This window comes from Protopterus annectens, chromosome 2.part1 (assembly GCF_019279795.1).
Source record: "Protopterus annectens isolate FY-2018-M chromosome 2.part1, PAN1.0, whole genome shotgun sequence".
NCBI classification, from domain to species: domain Eukaryota; kingdom Metazoa; phylum Chordata; order Ceratodontiformes; family Protopteridae; genus Protopterus; species Protopterus annectens.
The window spans coordinates 974,973,178-974,994,264 of NC_056729.1; the positions used below are offsets into that span (position 1 = coordinate 974,973,178).

The 21,087-nt window shown below is 40.9% G+C and overlaps 1 protein-coding gene across 1 annotated transcript in view; it reads left to right on the forward strand.

Annotated features, from left to right (window-relative positions):
- Positions 1-21,087, forward strand: part of RAB28 (RAB28, member RAS oncogene family) — a 769,471-nt gene that overhangs the window by 98,435 nt on the left and 649,949 nt on the right. Inside the window, exon 3 of the mRNA XM_044062586.1 lies at positions 12,984-13,072. Coding sequence (XP_043918521.1) covers positions 12,984-13,072 — 89 coding nt within the window. The remainder of the gene's footprint in view (positions 1-12,983; positions 13,073-21,087) is intronic.

The window sequence follows — 21,087 nt, forward strand, 5'->3', positions numbered from 1 at the left end:
TATAGCTAAACTCACTAAACTAGGTATAAATCCCTACGTCACAAGATGGGTTGCCAACTGGCTCACTGACAGAACCCACACTGTAAAAGTTGTACACTCCAAATCTGACCTCAAACCAGTGACAATTGGAGTACCACAGGGTTCAGTCCTGGGACCTCTCCTGTTAGCCTGTACTTCAGAGAAGTAGATACCAAACACAGAAGGCCTCTGGCTAATGAAGTTTGCAGATGAATGCAAGCTAGGAGCCATAGTAGAGTCCCCAAATGATGTGGAAATCTTATAGAAGGGCCTCGCTGAGACAGATGCCTGGTGTCAGAGCCATGGCCTCAAGCTCAATGCCAAAAAGTGCATTGCCATCCCGTTTGGTAAAAACTCTGTACCTATGAAGTACTACATAGACAGCAGTCTACTTAACACCGAATGTGTGATGAGACCTTGGGACCCAGGTCCTTTGATAGTCACATCGCTACTGTAGTCAGGAAGCCCTTCTGCATGGCACACCTCATCATAAAAGGGTTCTCATCCAGGAAAAAAGAGGTCATTGTTCCCCTCTACTCGACACTCATTAGACCCATTATAGAGTACAACGCCCCTTTTGGAATGTACCTCACAAGGCATCTGCAGCAGCTGGAAAGGCCACAGAAATAGCTCACAAAGAGGATTACTGGCCTCAAACAGATGCTCTACACTGACCGTCTCAAAAAACTCCAGCTTTACTCCGTAGCATATCGCCTACTCCGGGGTGATTTCTGCCTGAAATATAAAGCTATGTCAAACCCTGTTGGGCATGCTACACTTAAGGAAATCCCAATCCCTCTGAGCTACATGCTCTAGGAACCTAAACCGTGTCACCACAATAAACAGGACATGCTGGAGGGATAGATTCCTGTCCCAAAGACTTCCCATACTCTGGAACAGGCTACCCATCTATGTCAAGCAAAGTTCTTCATTAGCACTCTTCAAGAAAAATATTGATGAGTGGATGGGAAATAGGAAATACACCCCAGGGAGCACTTCTGTGTCTCTGCATGACAGTGGCACAGGAAAATAACTTTCTTGGGTGGCGTAAGCCAGGGAACCTTGTTGGTTAGGCTTATGTAGGCCCTCGGGCCAATAGCCAAGTACCTACCTATGAATCTATGAGGTGAATTCCATGGTTGTCACTCTGGATGTCACACTTTGAGATGTATTCTAATAATTGGTCGTAGATGAGTATTTTAAGGATTTTTGTGAGTGGGTAAGGTTAGCATTGGGCCTGGGAAGAGGAGTAATACAGATCGGTTTAAAACTGTAAGAAAAGCTGCTGGTGGCAAGGGAGAGGTTAAAGATATGTGCTATTCATATTTATTTATTTGCAGGGGAGTTGGCTTCCTTCATGTTAGATAAGAGGTGGATGTGGTGAAATTTATGCTGGTAGGTTATACCTCGGTTTTCTTGTTTCTTCTATGACCTGTTTTGAGGAAATAGCTTTGAAACGGAATTTGGCATATTTGGGTAATTTGTGAAGTGGGATTTGGGGTTGTGAAACAGGCTATCAGCTATGGGTGGGTTGGCTATATTTTTTGCTAATTGTTCTTACAGGTTAAATAGTAGATGGTTTGATTTGGCCATTTTTAGGAAGATCTTGTTGGCTACAGTTTTGATTGTTTGCTGGAAAATTTTAGGGCTGCCTAATGAGTTAAGTTGTGCATTGATAACATATTGAGATTTAGCTTTTTTTAGTCAGGGAACTTGCTTCAGCTCTGAGTTTGCAGTATTGACTTTGTAGGTTTGAAATGAGACGGTGTGATTTCCAGTTGATCCGTGTTTTATCTCTAAGTTTTATTTTGGTACGCAACTCTCTAGACCGCCAAGGTGTAGAAAAGCCCTTGACCCTGACCTTTCTTTGTGAGCAGAGTTTTGTGTAGGAGCTAGTAGATTATAAAGTTCAGATACTGCTGAACTGGGATCTGTACAATTGTACACTGTATTCCAGTCTGTTTTTGCTGACTCATTGGAAAGATTTTGTTTGGTGCATAAACTACTGTTTCTTACGTGAATGATTTTAGATGGGAGGCTAGTCCATTTGATTAACCAGGTAGTTAAAACGGGATTGTGATCACACAAAGATTCAGGGAGAATATCTGTCAAGAGTTAATTTGTCAGGGAGGTTGATTAGAACCGAGTCAGAGAAGCATTCAAGGAAGTAGTGCTAGTCCTGGTACCAGTTTTGTTAATCTCAGCGATGAAAGTTTAATAAGCTCTGCCATGGGAAGTCTATTCCGGGCAAGATCAAGTTCATCAAAGATAATGTTACTGTGTCTGGTTGTTTTGATGATGAATTTAGAATATAATTTATGCAGTAGATGTTGAATGGTGTTAGAATATATGTTAGAATATATATAGTCACAGTGTAGCTCTTGGTGCATCTACTGAGCTGTATCTGAACAATTAGCCATTTGGGATTTGTGTCTGAAAGGGTGTTGCTTGTTGCACTCAGGGTGGGAGTTAAGTTGGCACTGTTGAGCATAAGCAGTACACCCCCACCAGTACAGTTACAAGGTGTGGTATTAGTGAAGACAGTTAAAGTTGTCTGTTAATTCTGAGGCGACCTATGAGGAATTGTTAGCCAAGTTTTAGTGACTGCAGTAATATTTGGATTGTGTATTTTAAGCCACACTTCAAAGGTGGCCCATTTGTTGTTTAGACTGCAAGCATTCATGTGGCCAATGGATCCGAGTCATGGGGTCTGGGGTTGCAGTGAAGCTTATACTGAGACAAATTGAAAGCTTGTGTGTCAAGTGTTGCAGAATGAGGTTTAGTGTGGTGGAAGTGATAGAGTTTACAAAGTTTGAAGGAGTGTGAATGTTGTTTTATCTTATAAGTGGTGGTGTGGGGGTGCACCTTTGCCATCATTTCAGTAGCTCATAGATATATGGGTTACAGAATTCTTTTCACCGAGGAAAAGTAGAGAAGAAAATGATGATGTATGAACTAGGCAGATATGGGGAGGTGCTGGAAAATAATGTGCTAACCAGCAGCATGTGGCGGTAGCCTGAAAAGGGTAGGCATGAGTATAAAGGAATTGATGTAGAAAAAATAGGGTTTAAGTATGAGACAAATTACTAATTTGCTGTTTTTGAACAATAAGAGCCAGATCATAGTCAAATGAAGGCAGGGTAATGGACCTGCCCCCCCCAAGCCATACCATTGTCTTGTTACGTTGCTGTCTCTCGCCAGTTACCATAAAACGCTGTTCAAACCGTTCTGTGTCCATACTGTTTTCTTCCTTACTTTTATAATTATCGCAGATATTTGGATTTAATTTAAAACTTTAAAAATGTTTACAACAAAATCACTGACGACATTTGATGAACAAAACAAAGCACTCTCACTTCCTTTTAAACTCATATTTTATTGAAAATGAATCTGGTAATCCAAACTACAACAAATGTGCTGGGATTCATAGCCAAATAGCATACTAATTAGCAGTGATCTAAAAGCTGCTGAAGTTCAGTAGATAATGTGTAGTGCATTTTCACAGCTTGGGGCAGCATATTGGGAGTAGCACTGGAGTGCTCTCTGGTGAAGTGACTTGGCCTGACTCTTAACTTGACAAATGAAGGCTGAGGAAATGCACAACAAGAAGCAGCTTATTAGCAGCTCCTAGATTTACTCATCTCCAATAATTATCAAAGAAGCTTTTGTAACCCATCACAGTACATGTTACTCCATTGTGCTTGCAAAACAAAAAAAAAAAGTTAAAAATGCATTCATAGTTAAGTTAAACTCAGACTTCATGTTGTGTAGTTAATTCACAGCCAAATAATAAACACACTGTCAACAAAACAAGGAAGTCAAAGCCCGTACCCAAGGAACATAACTACTCCAGAATCACACACACGGTCATACATGGGGCTGTAAGTGATGAATCTGTGCACATTTAGATGTTTGATTGTCTGTTAAATTTGCTTGACTTCTTTGAGACAGTCACCAAAGCCATGGACGAGGAGAAGACAGTGCACACCACCTACCGTGACCTGGCCAAAGCCTTCGACACTATTCCCCACGCAGACATAATAGATAAACTCTCTCAACTAGGCATCAATCCATATGTTACCAGATGGGTAGCAGACTGGCTCACTGATAAAACCCACCTAGTCAAAATAGGGGAAGCCACCTCAAGCAGTAGACCTGTAACAAGTGGCATACCCTAGGGTTCGGTCTTGGAGCCTCTGTTGTTTGGGATATACTTTTCTGAGGTGCAGGCCAAAACCAGTGGGCTATGGCTGACCAAGTTTGCGGGTGACTGCAGGCTGGGTCCTGTCATCAATTCCCCTAGTGATGTGGACATCCTCCAAGAGAGTCTCACTCAGACAACTGACTGGTGCCAGAAACTTGGCCTCAAGCTGAATACCAAAAAAATGCATAATCATCCCCTTTGGGGAGAGTGACTTCCACACATATTAATAACAACGTCCTGAGCACGCAATCAGTTGTGAGAGATTTGGGCACCCAGGTTGATAGCAGCCTGACGTTTTGACCACTATGTTGCTTCCATTGTAAGGTAAGCCTTTTACATGGCCCAGCTCATAAGTAAAGGTATCTCATCCAGGGACAAGGAGGTCATAACATCCCTGTATTCTTCCCTTATAAGGCACATTATTGAGTACAATGCCCCTTTTGGCTTGTACCTCACAAAGCAGATTCATCAACTGGAGAGACCACAGAGGTTCCTCACCTGGAGAATCCAGGGCCTCGAACATCTACCATACGCAGATAGGCTAAAAGCCCTAGTCCTGTACTCAGTTTCATACAGACTCCTCAGAGCTGACCTCTGTCTGGCATACAAGGTGATCACTGACCTCTCCTTGATGGGACTGCTGCATATCGGCAAGTCAAGCTCCACTTGAGTAACCCGCACACGCAGCCTTAAGCTGGTCTGTGACATCAACAGGACCTGTTGACGGGACAGATTTGTGTCACAGAGACTCCCCATCTGTGGAACAGACTCCCTATCCATGTCAAGCAGAGTACCTCTTTACCCCTTTTTAAGCACAACCTAGATAACTGGATTGGAAACAGAAAATACACTCCTGGGATTACACCCATGTCCCTGCTGGACAAGGGCATCGGGTGCTGACTTGTCTATACATGGGCTAAACTCTTGGCTAGGCTTATAAGGGCCTCAGGGTCAATAGCCTAGTAACCTCCTATGATCCTATAAAATGAATGAAAAAATACATAAAACATTATTGAGAAGTGCATTTCACCTAATTGCTGTGAGAACCATACAGTGTATCTCACTGCACCCCCATGCCCTCCTAACTTTGAGATAAAGACCCAGAAATCAGGAACAGATAAATGTTTTTCTCGTATGCTTTGAAAGTTGCATTAGCAAGCATTTTCTGCAGGACTCAGTCTGAAACTCGTGCGTCTGTCATTAGTTAGTGACTGCAGTCCACAGCAATTTCAGAGAGCCAAACATTTACAAAGAAGAGACCAAAATAATTCTCATCTTCTTTATTTAATAATTCTGGACAATGCCGACTGTAATGGGAGGCAGACAAAGGCTCCAAAAGGAACAATTTTTAAATACCATTTTAGCTATTGGATAAGCAAGTAAACCTACTGGATAAAGTTACCCTTTTCAGGGGGTGACCCAGGATTACTGTCTTGAGTGATTTGCTCATGGTCACACATTAGATGAATGGAGGTTGGAGGATTCAAACTCTGTACTTTTGACTACAGGAAGCAGTTTAGTTATAGCTGAGAGTCGTCCGTGCCAGACAGCTGTAATTCAGTTAAAAAGTTAACAGAACAGCAGCAGGTATTGCATGCACATACATGTTCTTAACGATGAGAACTATAAAACTAAGACTGACATTGACATATTGTAATCCTCAGTGATTTTTTTGGGGAAAAGTTAGTGGAGGGCTGGCATTTGATATGGAGGATTAAGGCTCCAAATTCTTAATAAGTTACCTTCTCTAGTTAAGTGTGCATGGCTTGGTTCGTTGTGCTTCCGTTTGCTTATTGCGCGACTCTGAACAAGTCACTTAACCCAAAAAAAAAAAAAAAAAAAATGTACTTAAGTGATACATTGTTGATCACATTTACTTACCATTCCACTTGAACTTGGATCTCTGAGTTTGCTTTTGTATGTCCTTTGGTATATAAACACACACACACACACACACACACACACACACACACACACACACACACACACACACACACACACACCTCACTCTGCTAAAAAGCTGCTTTGTGTGCAGTTTGTAATGGATGTCTGTCTTCTAAATAAGCTCCTTCTGGCTGTTTCAGTTTGTCTTTCCCCATATGCTCCCAGTTTGCCTCAAGTGGGAAAGGAAAACAACGACTTGAGAGCAGTTGCTTGCTGCTGCTAACAGCACCATGTCGAGTAAGAAAGACCCAGATTTTACCCATACTTGCTCAGGAAACCATGCTTGCTAACTGTCACATTTACCAGACATGCCCTGCACTTGCACAAGAGAAGGAACTGCATGATAGGGATCAGACATTTTTTTTTTTTAGTTTTTAATATGACATCGTTGGTGGCACTCGCATGGGATACACAGTTTCATTGCATGGGCATGTGTCTAGCACCACCAGACCATAGTAATGTAGTTCAACTTGTTGCTGTTCATCAAATAGACAGTGTTTCTCACAAGCAGTATCAGTAATCATTTCACTTGGTTTTTATAATTTGCTTTCAGTGAATAATACAAAATAGATTAAAACATTAAGGTTTGATTACAGAATTGTAATGTACATTAAAATGTATGGAATATTTTGTGAGAAAGGTTTTGTGAGTGATCATTAAAAAAAGGGTCAAAAAGATAAGATATAAGAAAGCTGTTAAGGCATGGCTAGCTCAGTAAAGCTTTCCTACGTAGCTTTCACCAAAAATATGACTAAATTAAGTGCTAGTTTCTTATGTGTGACTGTACAGGAAGTTATACACATGCTGCTGCTTACTTAAAAAAGTATTATTTCAGAATAGAACACAACAAAATATTTTTTTTGATGCTTTCGGGTCAATACCCTTTGTCTGATGAAGAGTATTGACCCGAAAGCGCTCATCAAATATTGTATTGTTTGGTTCGATGAAATAAATCGTTTTTATACAGTAAGCAGCATCCAGCTACGTTATTTTGTATATCTTTGGATTGTTTTCATACGTTTTGCTGGATTTGGCAGAGCAACGACCTTTGTGTTTTGGACTGTACAGGAAGGGAAAGACAGAGTGGCCTCGGCAGTAAATTCTCACTTTTTAGCAAGATACAAGCATTAGAATGTTTTTAGTCCCTTTAGTCTTATAAACAAGCCAGGCATATTTTTATCAACTAGAGGAGAAGTTGTGGGCAGCAATTAATAAAGAGCTGAAGGACTTTATTTGAGAGGGGAAGACGACAAGAGTCAAGTGGGATAAGCTGATTCTTCCAGTAGAACAGGGCGGATTGGGATTACCCAATTTGGAGGGGTATTTCAGAGTTACACACTTAATACTCTTATACATAGCCCAAGCAGAGAATTAAAAATCAAAGTGGAAAGGGATGACGATGAAACACAGGGGAAGCTCAAGAAACAAGAGAGGCTAGGATTTTAGATGCAGGCCTTTAATGAAAATAACAAAGGTCATGCAGAATATTATATCCATAAAGTAGCAGAAAGTATTCTAAGAACTAAACCAACACAGGACTGGAGAAAGGAGATTCTGCCAATAGGGATGACTGCATTTAGAGATCCAGACAATAGGCAAGAGGGGGTTTGAATTTATTGGAGATAACTGGCAAAGGAACCAAGGTATTGAAAGCAAATAACTAGAGATGGCATCTTCCCAAGAATTTATTTGGACTGCAGGCTAGAGATTGCCTTCCCTATCAGGGATTGATGCCAGAATATAGGCAAAGAGAAAGAAATAAGGGGGGGGGACTTGAAAGACAGCACTAGTAGAGTTTTTAATAGAATCTAGAACAGAAGCTGCCATTAAAAAAGGAATAATTAGTAGAGCATATAAAATATTGCATGATAACTATAAGAATCAATCTGAGGAGGTTAGAAGGGATTGGGAAGAGAGATTGAATAAGCAATTAACAAAGAAACGATGAGAGTATATAAGTATGTCTCCCAAATATGCAACAAAGTCTAGAAGATTTAGGAATTTTGCCTGGAAATGTTTACATATATATTTTTATACTCCAAGTAGACTCCAGAGAATTTTTCCTCTGGCAGACAGTAAGTGTTGGAGGTGTGAAGGGGCAGAAAGAGGTAATTGGGAACATATTTTCTGGGAGTAGGGTGAGTTTGCGGACTTTTAAGGATTCTCTGTGGGATGCACTGTCGGAGATACTGGGTAGGAAGATTGACATGATGAGGGAAATGATTTTTCTGAGCAATGATACAGAATCAGAATTGCCTAGATATGCAAGGCCTTGCTGTGTCTAATAATGATGCCTGACAAAAAAGTAATTGCTAGAAAATGGAAATCAAAATCTAAACCGACTCTAAGAGATAAAACAAGTGGAATCGAGATCTTTAGAAAAGGGTAGAAGCAAAATACGTAGGAAAAATGGGAATTCTGGGAACAATACATGCAAGGGAGGAGTGAGGTCTAAAAGGTGGCAGAACTTTAAATGAGCTATATAATGTTTGAGTGAGAAAGATTGGTTAGATTATAAGTGATGTATAATTGCATCTGGGAGTGTCATTATGGTTTTGTGATGTAAAATGCTTTCAACTAGGATTGTGTCGGTGTGGTTCGTATTCATTTATGTAAATGTATGATTGCCTATGTAGTCAGTGATGGTTTAATTATTTTATTTACATTTGTTGACCGGGAGTGTCCGACTGGACGTAGGTCCATTTTCAGTGGCAGCCCAGGGAGAAAAGCTCCACAGTTAAAATATACAGACAGTAGTTACATTGGATTTACATAGCAATTAACAATCCAGTAGTTACATTGGATTTACATAGCAATTAACAATTTGATCAAAATAGCAATTAACAATTACAAACATAATGAAGATGTTTAAAAAAAAGCAGGAACTGAATAATTTATGTAATGTTTAGGTTATATGACTTATAGCAGTATATGTGAAGTATGTTTGTTATGTTAATATACTGTGATTATTTTTATATGAATGTAAATGTGCCTATGTCACAAGTGATAATTCAGTAAAAGTGATTGGAAAAAAAAATGCAGTAAATTCTCATGTTTCTCATGAAAACATGCAGTACCTTTTAGACAAGATATATCACTGGTCATTCAGCAGTGATCTACTTCCTCTTTGCTTTCACAATCAGCCTCCTTCTCTACCCTCCTAAAAAGGTAGTCACCCTGGGTACCCCTCTGATGATGGATTGTGATAGAAGTAAAAGAAAAAGGACATTGTAATGTACTTTGAGGGTTGAGCTTCAATGTTTCCTTAGTCCCTACCAAACCATGGTCATGACCACTTTACAGTAATCCCTTAACTGCTCTTTTCTTTAACCTGCAGACGCTTCCAAACAGGGAGCTGCATCTTGTGATAATTTCTGATGTATGATAACCAGAAGTGGAAGAAATAGTGGTCTTAAGCAGTGTATTTCAACTTGCTTCTACAGATACCCCATGCCCCACTCTGATCACTGTCATAAGTAAATAAAAAAAAAAACTGAATTATGTTGTGGGTTGTGCATATTGGTACCAGTCTCTCTCTCGATATATAGTTTCCTGACAGAAAAGCACAACAAAATATCCCTGAAAATTATAACACGTGATTCTCTCCGTACTCCCTATTTAAATTACTAGAACTGCCAGATAAGCACTCAGATCATTTGATTTTAGGAACTGATTTTGGGTGCTTATAATATGTAGTAAGATATAGACTGGCTAGCTATGTGAAATTAATTGTGTTGGAGGGGTAGAAGCGAGATGTCATGTTAATAAATAGACTAGCTTCGTGCTTCCAGATTCTGTTTGTCATTCATTTTAATGTGAATGGGGTACAAATAGTACCCTAACCAAATAGTTACCTTGCTGAAGTCCTAGACAAGTGTTTTTTTTTTTTTTTTTTTTAATTAAATTTAAAATCAGTTTTATACTTGTGTGTGTGTGTGTGTGTGTGTGTGTGTGTGTGTGTGTGTGTGTGTGTGTTAAATGCGCACACTCCAAAGAACTGCTTTGCATCTCAAGGAGACTCCTATCTATGAATTAAGTGTGCAAAGAAAATCCCTAATTACATATAAACATACAGAGCAACTGTTATTTTGCTGAATTAATGTTTTGCTTTTAGTGAACAATACCAAATAGATTAAAAGTACTGATTGCAGAGTTGTAATACATGTTAAAATACATGGAAGCAGTTTTATGGGCTATCATTAAAAGCCAGGTGAGAAACATAAGATGCATGTAAAAAAATGTTAAAGCGTTGCCAGCTCAATAAAGCACTTTCTATGCTGCTAAGATGGTGGATTCCATAGGTGCAGAGCCTGATACTTGAACAAAAGGTACTATATCTTTAAAGCTGCATCTTAGGAGCTGCTAGCAGCGTCATGGTGAGTGTAAAGTTCATGGTAGGCCACATGGTACTTAAAAAAAAAAAAAAAAAAAAAAAAAAGCACACGCCATGCAGAGCTAAAATACCAGCAAGAGAGCAGAACTGCAGATGTAATATGAAACCAGATCGGAAGCCATTGCAGACCAGGGCATGGAGATAATATGCTAGAAATGGTGTGCACCCGAAGGCAGCCAAGTTGCAAATATTTGTACAAGCTGTAGATGGTCTTGCTCACTGTTGGGGAAACCCAGACTAAAGAACACTGAAGTAATTAAAGTGTGAAGATACCAAGGCATGCATAGTAAATGAGAGATCCTCAAGAGGTGTCAAGTACTATACTCTGGAGGTATTCCTCAGGTGAAATCAAGGTGATTTGACTATGGCCGATACCTAGTCCTGCAATATTAGTTACTCAGCATATTCCTCAACATTACTTGCAATGAAGCAGAACAAATGAATCCCTCAAAACAGCATGTATAACCAAGACTTCAGTTTTGGACATGTCAAGTTTCATCTGATAACAGCAATGTAAGTGGACAAAGGGCTTCAAAACTGGCTGTATAGAGGTATACACTTGTCATAAAATCATGCAGAAATCAGTGACAGCTGTAGGTATCATCAATATAACATGCATAAGTCAACCCCATGTATCTAAATAAGCTCTGTGGGTAGCTGAGTAAGGCAAAAAATGATGCTCTTATTGAGTCATAGTGTCTGTAGGAAGACTGTTGATTCTGGCTATTTTCAATACAAGCAGCTATCATACTTGTACGGAGGTGCTCAATTAGAAAATATACTTATGGGAAATATATTTGTGTGGAAGACACCACTGTATAATGCTACCATCAGCTACATTTGCTTAGTGTTAGGCAGCATAGAAGTTGCCAACCTGCAGCATACATATTAGCTACTTTTACACATTACACAATAGGACATTAGCAGCAAGTAGAATACAATTACAGTTCATGTCAAATAGTTGCCCCACTCTCAGATGGCTGTGCAGCAGGAGTGTAGGTTCTGTGCACAGGGAAAGCTAACCATACAGTAAAAACACTCTACTCTGTTAAACAACAATGGGATGCAGAAAAAAGTCAAATATTTATGCAGAAGACGAAGACGTGTTTTACTTTAAATATGATGTCTCATCAGACTTCTTACAAAATGAAAAAACAAAGTACATTTCTTCAACTTATTTCCATAGTAACCAATTTATATAGTGACACTTCTGTACCATTAAACCTTAAGAAAATGTATTCATATTTGCAGCAAATTGTTTTTTGTATTTGTGTAAAACTGAACATCAGTTGCTAATCCTTGCACATGCCACATATTGTGCCTTAAAGATACATAGCACCTGATTGCAGTCAAAGCATATATAGTATGTACAGCTTTTGCAATGTGAATTTAACCATGCCTGATATGTGCATTTCTTTGCCACATTGTTTATACAGAGTTGAGTTGTACCTCCTTTAAGGCTGAATTTTATTCTGAAGTCTTATCATATGTTTCTGCCAAAGGGTGCTGGGCTGCCTGCCATTATTTTCTTGCTTGCATCTCTTTCACATGTTTGAAACTATAACCCTTGTCCTTTTCCTTAATTCTGTAGATCAGCACAGTTATAGGTTTATGGAATCAGCTACCTTGGTATTCTAACCTACAGATATCTTTGTGAGTCAGCTCGAACATCATTTTTCTTGGCTTGCAAAGCTCAGTTTATTAATGAAGTTGCTTTCAGTCATTATCTGGGCTTATCTACAAAGACTCATTTGCAGAGAGGGGAGAACAAGTGCAGCTTTATATGACACTACACAGTCAAAATCTGTGAATTTTGAACACAAGTAGCTTTCTGAACTCTGCAAGTATGAAATAAAAAAAAATGAGAGAGATGCAGGTACCTTGCTGTGTGTGTTTTCTTTGACAAAAGAATGTGACAGGCAAAATTAAACAAGGGCAAATGAGACAAATTTCTAAAGAAAGTATCATGAGATTTCTTTCAGCTCCAACATAAAATAAAACGAGGAAGCTCTGCTAGTATAGCCAGAGAAATTACCAAGTCATGATTTTTTAACATATGATGGGAGTAGGGACCAGGCCACACTCCTTAAATCCTCAGTCTGTCTGCTACAGTGCTAGGGCTGCTAGTTGAACAGTTGATAATCCATCCCCTGAGGAAAGGGCTTGTTAAGTTTAGGGTGCAGTTGTCCATTAAGTGTTCTAAAATGAAATGTTAAAACAAGTATATGTTCAATGAGGATGAACAACAGTAACAGTTCATATTAAAAACAATGCAAATAAGTTGTTACCAAGTCCAGTATCTTCAGTAAATTAAGGTTTTATTTGCTAACTAGATCACCTGCTTTATACTTTTCATAAAGTAAACTAAAGTTTCCTTTGCTTTTTAAAGCAGATGAACTCTCCATTTCTTCTTTTATTTCTCAGGGAATATAAGTGTTACACTTCAAGTCTGGGACATTGGAGGACAAACGATAGGTGGCAGAATGTTGGATAAATATATATATGGAGCACAGGTAATGAAAATGTTCATTTCTTTTTTATTGATCATTATGTCAACATTGGTATGAAGGCCATGCACATTTAAGGATACTCCTTGAATAATGCCCTTTATATGTAAGTAGAACCTTGAATCACAGCAAAATTCCTGAAGCCTAGCATTCCTGTAAACAGTGTTATAAACGTAATGTGTAATAGTATTGAGTGTGATTTGAAAGTGTAGTTTCCCAATGGAAATTTATACTCTATATCAGTAGAAGTTTATTTGATCTGACAAAAGTTAGAATATTTTCTAATTAGAAACAGAACTAAAACAATAAAATGCATTGAAATTAATTTAAGAAATCCAGATGCACGTCACCATCGTACATGCCAGTTAGCTTAACTACTTGAGATTACTTCTTTTTTTCCTCTTTTCAAAATGTTTCATCTAGAATTCTGTGCTCTGGTTTTCAAAATTTACCAATCTGTCTCCTCATTTGCAGAAAATGGGCCAAGTTAATAGTTTATTATACATAATTGTATAGGTATTACTTTACAATATTACTGTCCTATTGCATTGTTTTGACCCGGTGATCCAGAAAAGGCCAAGAATTCTTTCTTTGAGATACTTTGTGTGCAGAAAATAATGATATTGTGCCTGTTGGCATCATTTGCACTGCTACATTTCTATACTTGCTCCTTTATTTGGTAATGCTGTAGAGTAATCTTCCTAACTGTTGCTGCTGTTTCTGTGAACATTTTTCTTGCATGGATCCTAGCTACACCTCCATCTCGCACCCTGTTTTATGATGCTATTTATACATAATATATTTTTCACTTTGCCCCTGCGCTGTTGATCATTTTCTGCTTTCATGGCCAATAAGCCCATTTGTTCCTCATCTCTGGCAGATGGCCAGGTGGGAGTAGCCATCATAAATTAGTACTAGGCTAACTGTCCTTGTGGGCCATATTAAGCCTAGCCAATTATCCCATGTAATAATTAAACCCTGTATCTTGTGTCTGTAAGGTAAACACCTTAACCATTATGCCAGCCTTCCACCATCATTCATACAGCTGTTGGGGTGGTTCAAGATTTTCTGTTTTAGTTTCCCCCATTCCTACTACCCACATCCAGTAAGGCATAGAGGGAGGGAGGGACTTGCAATTGATAACACAGAGGACATTCCTCTCACTTCTCCAAAGAACTTTCCCACCAGGCATCCCTGCCTCTTGAGACATGAGAAGTGAACTTCCCGATTCCCAGTAGGTAAGTAGCACTGCCCCCTGTGGCCCTGAGTATAAACAACTCCTCCCCCAAGAGAGAAGGGAGTGTGCCACACCCCTTCACTCCTCCCTCTCTCTGCCTGGCTATTCTAAGGCTGATAGTCAACCCCCCAGTCACCTAAGACACAGTTAAGAATCTGTACTCTGTGCTGCTGAGATAGACTATGATGCTCTATTTCAGTCAATGCACAGTATTTACATTGTACCTGTAGTGGTACTTTCAGTAAGGTACAGACAAGCTGCTTTGTTTGCAAAGTTATTACTCTTGGACCCTGGGGTGGGATAGGAATAAAGAAGCTGGGTTGAAGCAGTAGGACCCCATTAAGCAACCTTAGTATTATCATAGTGTGTTAGTTGTATCCAGTTATTGAACAAACTTGTATAAAAATCAGTTATCTCATACATTTGTTACTCCCCTCTTAGATCTAGGAGAAGGATGCATATTAGTATTGTAGTATACTTGATTGCTGAACAAAAGATGTGAGAGTGTTCAATCTCGCCTTTGTTCTTACACATGGGTTCGGAGCCGATCCTCGGCTCCGTGTCGGCCGCCTGCAAGCTCTGCATCGAGAAGAAGCTCGAGATCACCTAATACCCACAACCCCCCTCTGCCTTTACCTCAGATCTAGTTTGCCGCTGCAGTGTTCGCATCACTGGGTCGATGACAATTTTACCGGACTTGACTCTTTTTCTGGATTTGACTATCTTTCTACTTACTTGAGCAAAAAATGTCAGTAACTGACAACCATAGTTCCTGTGTCTACTGTCTTGGCCCTCTCCATCTGCAAGAAGACTGCTCTATTTGTCATTCTTTCAGTGGGAGGGTCATGACAGATAGGCGCAGGAAACTAATGGACATCCACAGACTTCGGGGCCGAGTGTTCAACTGTTGTCAGTTTCTGAGCCTCGAGTCTTGGAACCGGTGATGGAGCTCCCTCCCTCGACAATATTGAGGTCGGCTCCGTCTTCGGTTCCTTCGACCCGTTCTTCTAAGCCCTTCCATTCCTACAGAAGGATGACTGGATGTGCTCAATAGATCTGAAGGATGCATACTACCACATCAAAATGGCCAGGGCGTCCAGGGATCACCCGGCTGGGAGCCAGTCACTACCAGTTTCGGGCCCTGCCCTTTGGTCTGACCTCAGCCCCCAGGGTTTTCACCAAATGCATGGCAGTGGTAGCGTCTCATCTGAGGCGCCTAGGATTCCAGGTGTTTCCGTATCTGGACGACTGGCTCCTGTCTGCCACCACCAGGCGCTAACTGATACAGGCCAGGGATTACACCCTACGACTTTGTATTCACCTCGGAATTTCCGTAAATTTCGAAAAATCTTTACTACAGCCATCACAGCATATCTTATTCATAGGAGCGGAATTAGATACGCATCACTTGGTTCTAAGGCTTCCTACAGAAAGGATAGTCGCACTTCAAAACAACATTTCTCTCCTTCTGTCGTCCAAAAAATCCCCGGCAAAGCTGGTTCTGAAGGTCTTGGGTCTCATGGCAGCTTCTCTCATTGCTATACCATTGGGAAGACTGCACATGAGAATTCTACAATGGCTGCTGTTTGCACAATGGTCATTCCAACAGCTACCTCTGACACACGAAATTCTGATAACAAAGACATGCAAATCACACCTAACTTGGTGGCTTCAGACTTGCAACCTTTCCAGCGGAAGACCATTTGTGCTACCCACACATAACCACGGACGCTTCCCTGATAGGGTGGGGGGGCATCTTTCAGGGACAGACAGTCCAAGGCGAATGGACCAATCTGGAGTACAATCTGCACATCAATGTTCTGGAGTTGAGGGCAGTGTTTCTAGCGTTGCAACACTTTGCTCCCCTTCTTCCTCTAGGGACTATTGCAGTTCAGACAGACAACATGTCCGTAGTCTGGTACATAAACAAGCAGGGGGAACCAGGTCTTATCAACTATGCAGAGAGGCCATGAGAATTTGGCAATGGGCGGAGTCGCACATCCCAGGGTCATCCAACGCCACAGCCGACAGGCTGAGCAGAGCAATACTGTTGCCTCACGAGTGGTCCTCAAACAGTCAATTGCGAACATGATATTTCGCAAGTGGCGCCAGCCTTCCCGCGATCTGTTTGCGTCTCCAATGAACGCCAAATCCAGGAGCCACTTTGCCCTATTACCCCTCCAGGGAAGTCCATTGGCCCCGGGTCTCCTGTATGCTTTTCCTCCCTTTCCCTGATTGCAAAGTTTCTGCAGAAAGCCAACAACCTTCAGAGGACGATAATCCTCATTGCCCCATTCTGGCCTCGTCAGATTTGGTTCCCTTTCTATTGCATCACGGGACCTTGGATGCTGGACCCAGAGCCAGATCTACTGACTCACTAGTTCCTCACCCATCTCTCGAATCACTCCATCTAGCAGCTTGGCTGCTTTCTAGCCAGGTCTGATTCCCTTACACCTGCGGTTCAGAATATTTTAGTGGCTTCTCATAAAGCTTCCACTACAAAGACCTACACCAGTAAATGGAACTTCTGGGCTAATTCACATCATTTGGACCCTGTTATAGCTCCGTTGAACAAGATTTTGGAGTTTTTGACAGAATTGTTTCATGAAGGAGCTTCTCCTGCTACTTTAAGAGTGCAGTTGGCTGCCATTTCTAACTTTCATGTGGAAGAATGTGGTGCCTATTATGGCTCACAGACTTTGTAAAGCTTTTTAAAAGGATCTTTTCATATCAGACCACCAGTTAGAATTCCTACATCACCGTGGAATTTGAACCTCTTACTTTCTAAATTGATGTTGCCCCTTTGAACCAGCCTCAATCTGCCCATTGAAATTTTTATCGTGGAAAACTCTATTCCTGGTGGCCATTACATCCGCTAGGTAGTGTCTGAGCTTCAAGCTCTTTCTATTAAACACCCTTATTTAATTTTCCACTCTGACAGAGTATCCTCGCATCGAATCCATCCTTTCTCCCCAAAGTTTGCTCTACTAATAATATTAATCAGTCCATTGAATTACCCACCTTCTTCAAAAATCACTCTAATAAATTAGAGTATATGTTGCACAAATTGGATGTCCATAGGCAACTCAGATTTTACTTGGATAGAACAAAAGATCACAGGAAATCTGATCAACTGTTTGTAGCCTTTGCTGACAGCAGAAAGGGTGTAGCAGTGAACTCTTTCCAAATGGCTAACTGATTGTATCACATACGTTTATGAGGCTTCTAATCAAACATTATCGGTCAAACCTAAAGGACATTCTACGAGATCAGTGTCTACATCCTTAGCTCACGACCATTAGACACGATTTGTGCGGCTGCTACTTGGGCTAAACCACATACATTTATCTCACATTACAAAGTGGACAGGGTTTCTAGGGATAGGGCAACCTTTGGTTCCACTGTGCTCAAGAACGTTCTCCGTGAGTTCCTCAGGATCATGGAGCTAGGAGAACAAAGGCGAGATTGAAAACACTCACATATAGAAGTTATGTCCTTACCATAACGTTCCATGTGGAGTGTTCATCTCGCCTTTGTTCTTCCCACCCTTAGGAAGAACGTTCGATTTGGTGCCTGGTCTGGAGTATTCTCCTTCTGCAGTTGCATTAGTTGCATTGTATGATACACTTGTGTATATATATATATATATATATATATATATATATATATATATATATATATATATGTATATAGATGATCCTATCATTAGGTAAAGTTTTGGTGTGTGTGTGTGCTCTCTATGGCTGGTTTGCTTGCAAACTAGATCTGAGGTAAAGGCAGAGGGGGATTGTGGGTATTAGGTGATCTCGAGCTTCTTCTCGATGCAGAGCTTGCAGGCGGCCGACACGGAGCCGAGGATCGGCTCCGAACCCATGTGTAAGAACAAAGGCGAGATGAACACTCCGCATGGAACGTTATGGTAAGGACATAACTTCTATTTATCACTTGAGGCCCATCAAGTCCATTGTATCAACTTGGCTCTTTACCTGAAATGCAAGACCCACTAGTGTAAATCCAGATACTTTGAAAAAGCTAACTGTAATTCAAATACAGAAACAGTGAATTTTGAAACTTGCTGATCTGATGATGTCCTTTTCATTCTTCCTCAACAAATGGGTCATGGATCCAATCCAACTTGGCCGCATACTTCAGACTTTGGATCCAACTTTCGAGGTCCTTCCTCTGCCCGTAATGCCCTAGTCCATTCTCAACACCTCAGATCTTGTTTGCTGCCATCGTGTTCAGGTGTAGGGTCCTTCTCTCGAGTGTTTGTTGAGTTTCAACAACTTTTTTGTAAGTGAAAATTTAGCCTTTCTATCTAAAATTTCCTTTAACCTCCCTCTTAGTTTCCAGTTTCCCTTTCTGCATTAGGAGAGTAGTTTCTATACTTTTATAGTTTACTCTTAATTTACCATAGTTGGTACATTTTTTCTTTCTTTACTCTTTCTGCCCTTCCTACCCTTTTTACAAGGAAATACTTAATTACCATTGCTGGTAATATATTTTTCTTTCTATAATATTTCTTATTTAAAAAGTCTTGTTTGTTTATATCTGTGTTGTCCTTTCTTTCTACTCTCATAGCTGACAAGCTGATAGGTTTTAAAAGCTGCACTTCTTGTGGGCATCCGAGTTAGGGATTCTATGCCCACAAGAAGTGTGCATATTGTCTTGGAGCAGCTCATGTTAATACCAACTGCTCAGTCTGTGCGGCCATCAATACAAGGGCTTTAGCTCATAGACACTGATACTTAAGGGTGTACCTCCTCCCTCAACTTCATCTTCTTTAGGAGCTCAAATCCCCAATAAAACCTCAAAAACTCCTTTTTAGAGCATAGAAAGCATTCTCTGCCGAAGTCCCCCAGGGCTTCTACGGAACCGTCACAATAAATTTCAAAAACATCGGATCCTACTTTGTGGGACCTAAAAGTATGCACTCTGGATCCAACATCATTGGATTCTAAAACTTTTTTGATCCAATTATTATATTGGCAAGTGCTACAGCTCAGGTTTTGTATCTCAAGCCTTTGGATCCGAAACCCAGTTCATCATAGACTCCAAGAGCTCGATCCCAAGGGTTAGTCTTGGATCTGGTCTCTTCTATGCTCCAGTCCCCCTTTATGCAAACTCCCAAAATGCACTCTAGGCCCCAGTCTAGCACATCATAGAGGTCCTCCAGAAGTTTTTTTCAAAGCAGATGTGGATAGAATGGACCAAAAGTTCCTCAGCTTGGATCCAAATGGGGGGTCATCTTGGCTCTGTCCCCTATTGGATTTGTGAGTTGTCCGGCTACTGTTTACACAGTGTTATCTCCTTCTCTGATCTGTTTTTTTTTTGGTTTTGGAACCACAGGGTCTGACATGTCCAAGAGTTCCAGAGTCAGCTCTAGAGAGAATTACTTCTTTGACTCCGACAGCATCCTTGACCAGTTCCTCTCCTATTCCATCTGATTGGAACTGATCCAGGAGCCGAAGCATCGACATTGGATCTGTGGGGCTGGGATCTACTTCGATGTTATCGGAGCCTCAGTGATGTGCAGCTTGTACCTGGTTCCCTCCTCCAGGCAGAGATCCGATTGGAGTTGTGATCTACTCTTACTGGAAGACTCTGATATGATGCAGGTGGCCATGACTTCTCTGGGACCATCTGGCTTTGACTTCTCTGGGACCATCTGGCTTTGAGGTTATGGAAAGGGCTTTTTCTAGAGATCTGCTCTCTCTCATCTCTCAGATCCACTTCCTGTTCCCTCTTCAATTCCGAGGTCTGAATCCATCACACCTATTCCACAGGAATAGCCAGTTTCACTTAGCTTCTAGTCAATCCCCATAGAGGAACTCCACCTCTCTTCTGATACCTCACCTGAACATTCCCCTGAGAAGATCCATCAGAAGAGGATGTGCAAGAGGAGGCACATAGATTCCTAGTTAAAATCTCTCACTGAAGATCCTGATTTTGAGAAAGATGACGGGTCCCCCCAGATCACCACCTGATCTCCTTTGGAGACGTATTAGAGATCCTTAGCCAAAAAGTTGGTTGGTCCTCCAGTAATCCTTCTCCAGAAGAATCAGTATTTTTGGAGGCTTTTGGTTCTGGCCCATCTATGTCTTGGTTGATCTCCCCGGTGGATGAACTCATTGATCTAGTTTCTCACCAGGCATGGAAGTAGACAGGTTCCATTGAGCCTATTCTGTGTCAACCTGATAAATTCCTAGCCTGCCCTAAAGATAAATTTCACTGGAGCAATGGAGTCCCAGTAGGTGTAATGGTGGTGGTGGTGGCAGCCACTAAAAAGAACTAGTCTGTCCTCCCGCTAAATAGAGAGTCTAGGGTGCTGGACAGATTCGGAAAGTGAGTCTTTGCTTTAACAACATTTGCCTTGAGGTCCCTTAACTGTTTAGCATATTTTACAAGGTTACAGAGAGATTTGACCAAAGATCTGACTAATTCTGTCTGAGTCCATGACTGCAGAGGATTTCAAAAGATCATTTTCTCAACTGGCTACTCTCTCAATTTCCAACTTGTCTATGAGGTCGATCCCCTGCTCAGCTGAAGGCATCTCACTGGCAGCCAGTTCAGGCATTGCCATAAGGAGCATGCCTAGCTGTGGCTATGTGACTTTGCAGAGCCTTTCAGGGTGTCTTTCATCAGTGGTTCCTTTGATGGAACATCGTTGTTTGGTCTGTCTGTGAAAGAAATGTTTACCCACAGCTAACAAGATGGAAAGACCCTGTCTGCTATGGGAATCAAGTTTTCCACCCCTCAATGAATGTTCTCTGGAAATTAGAGA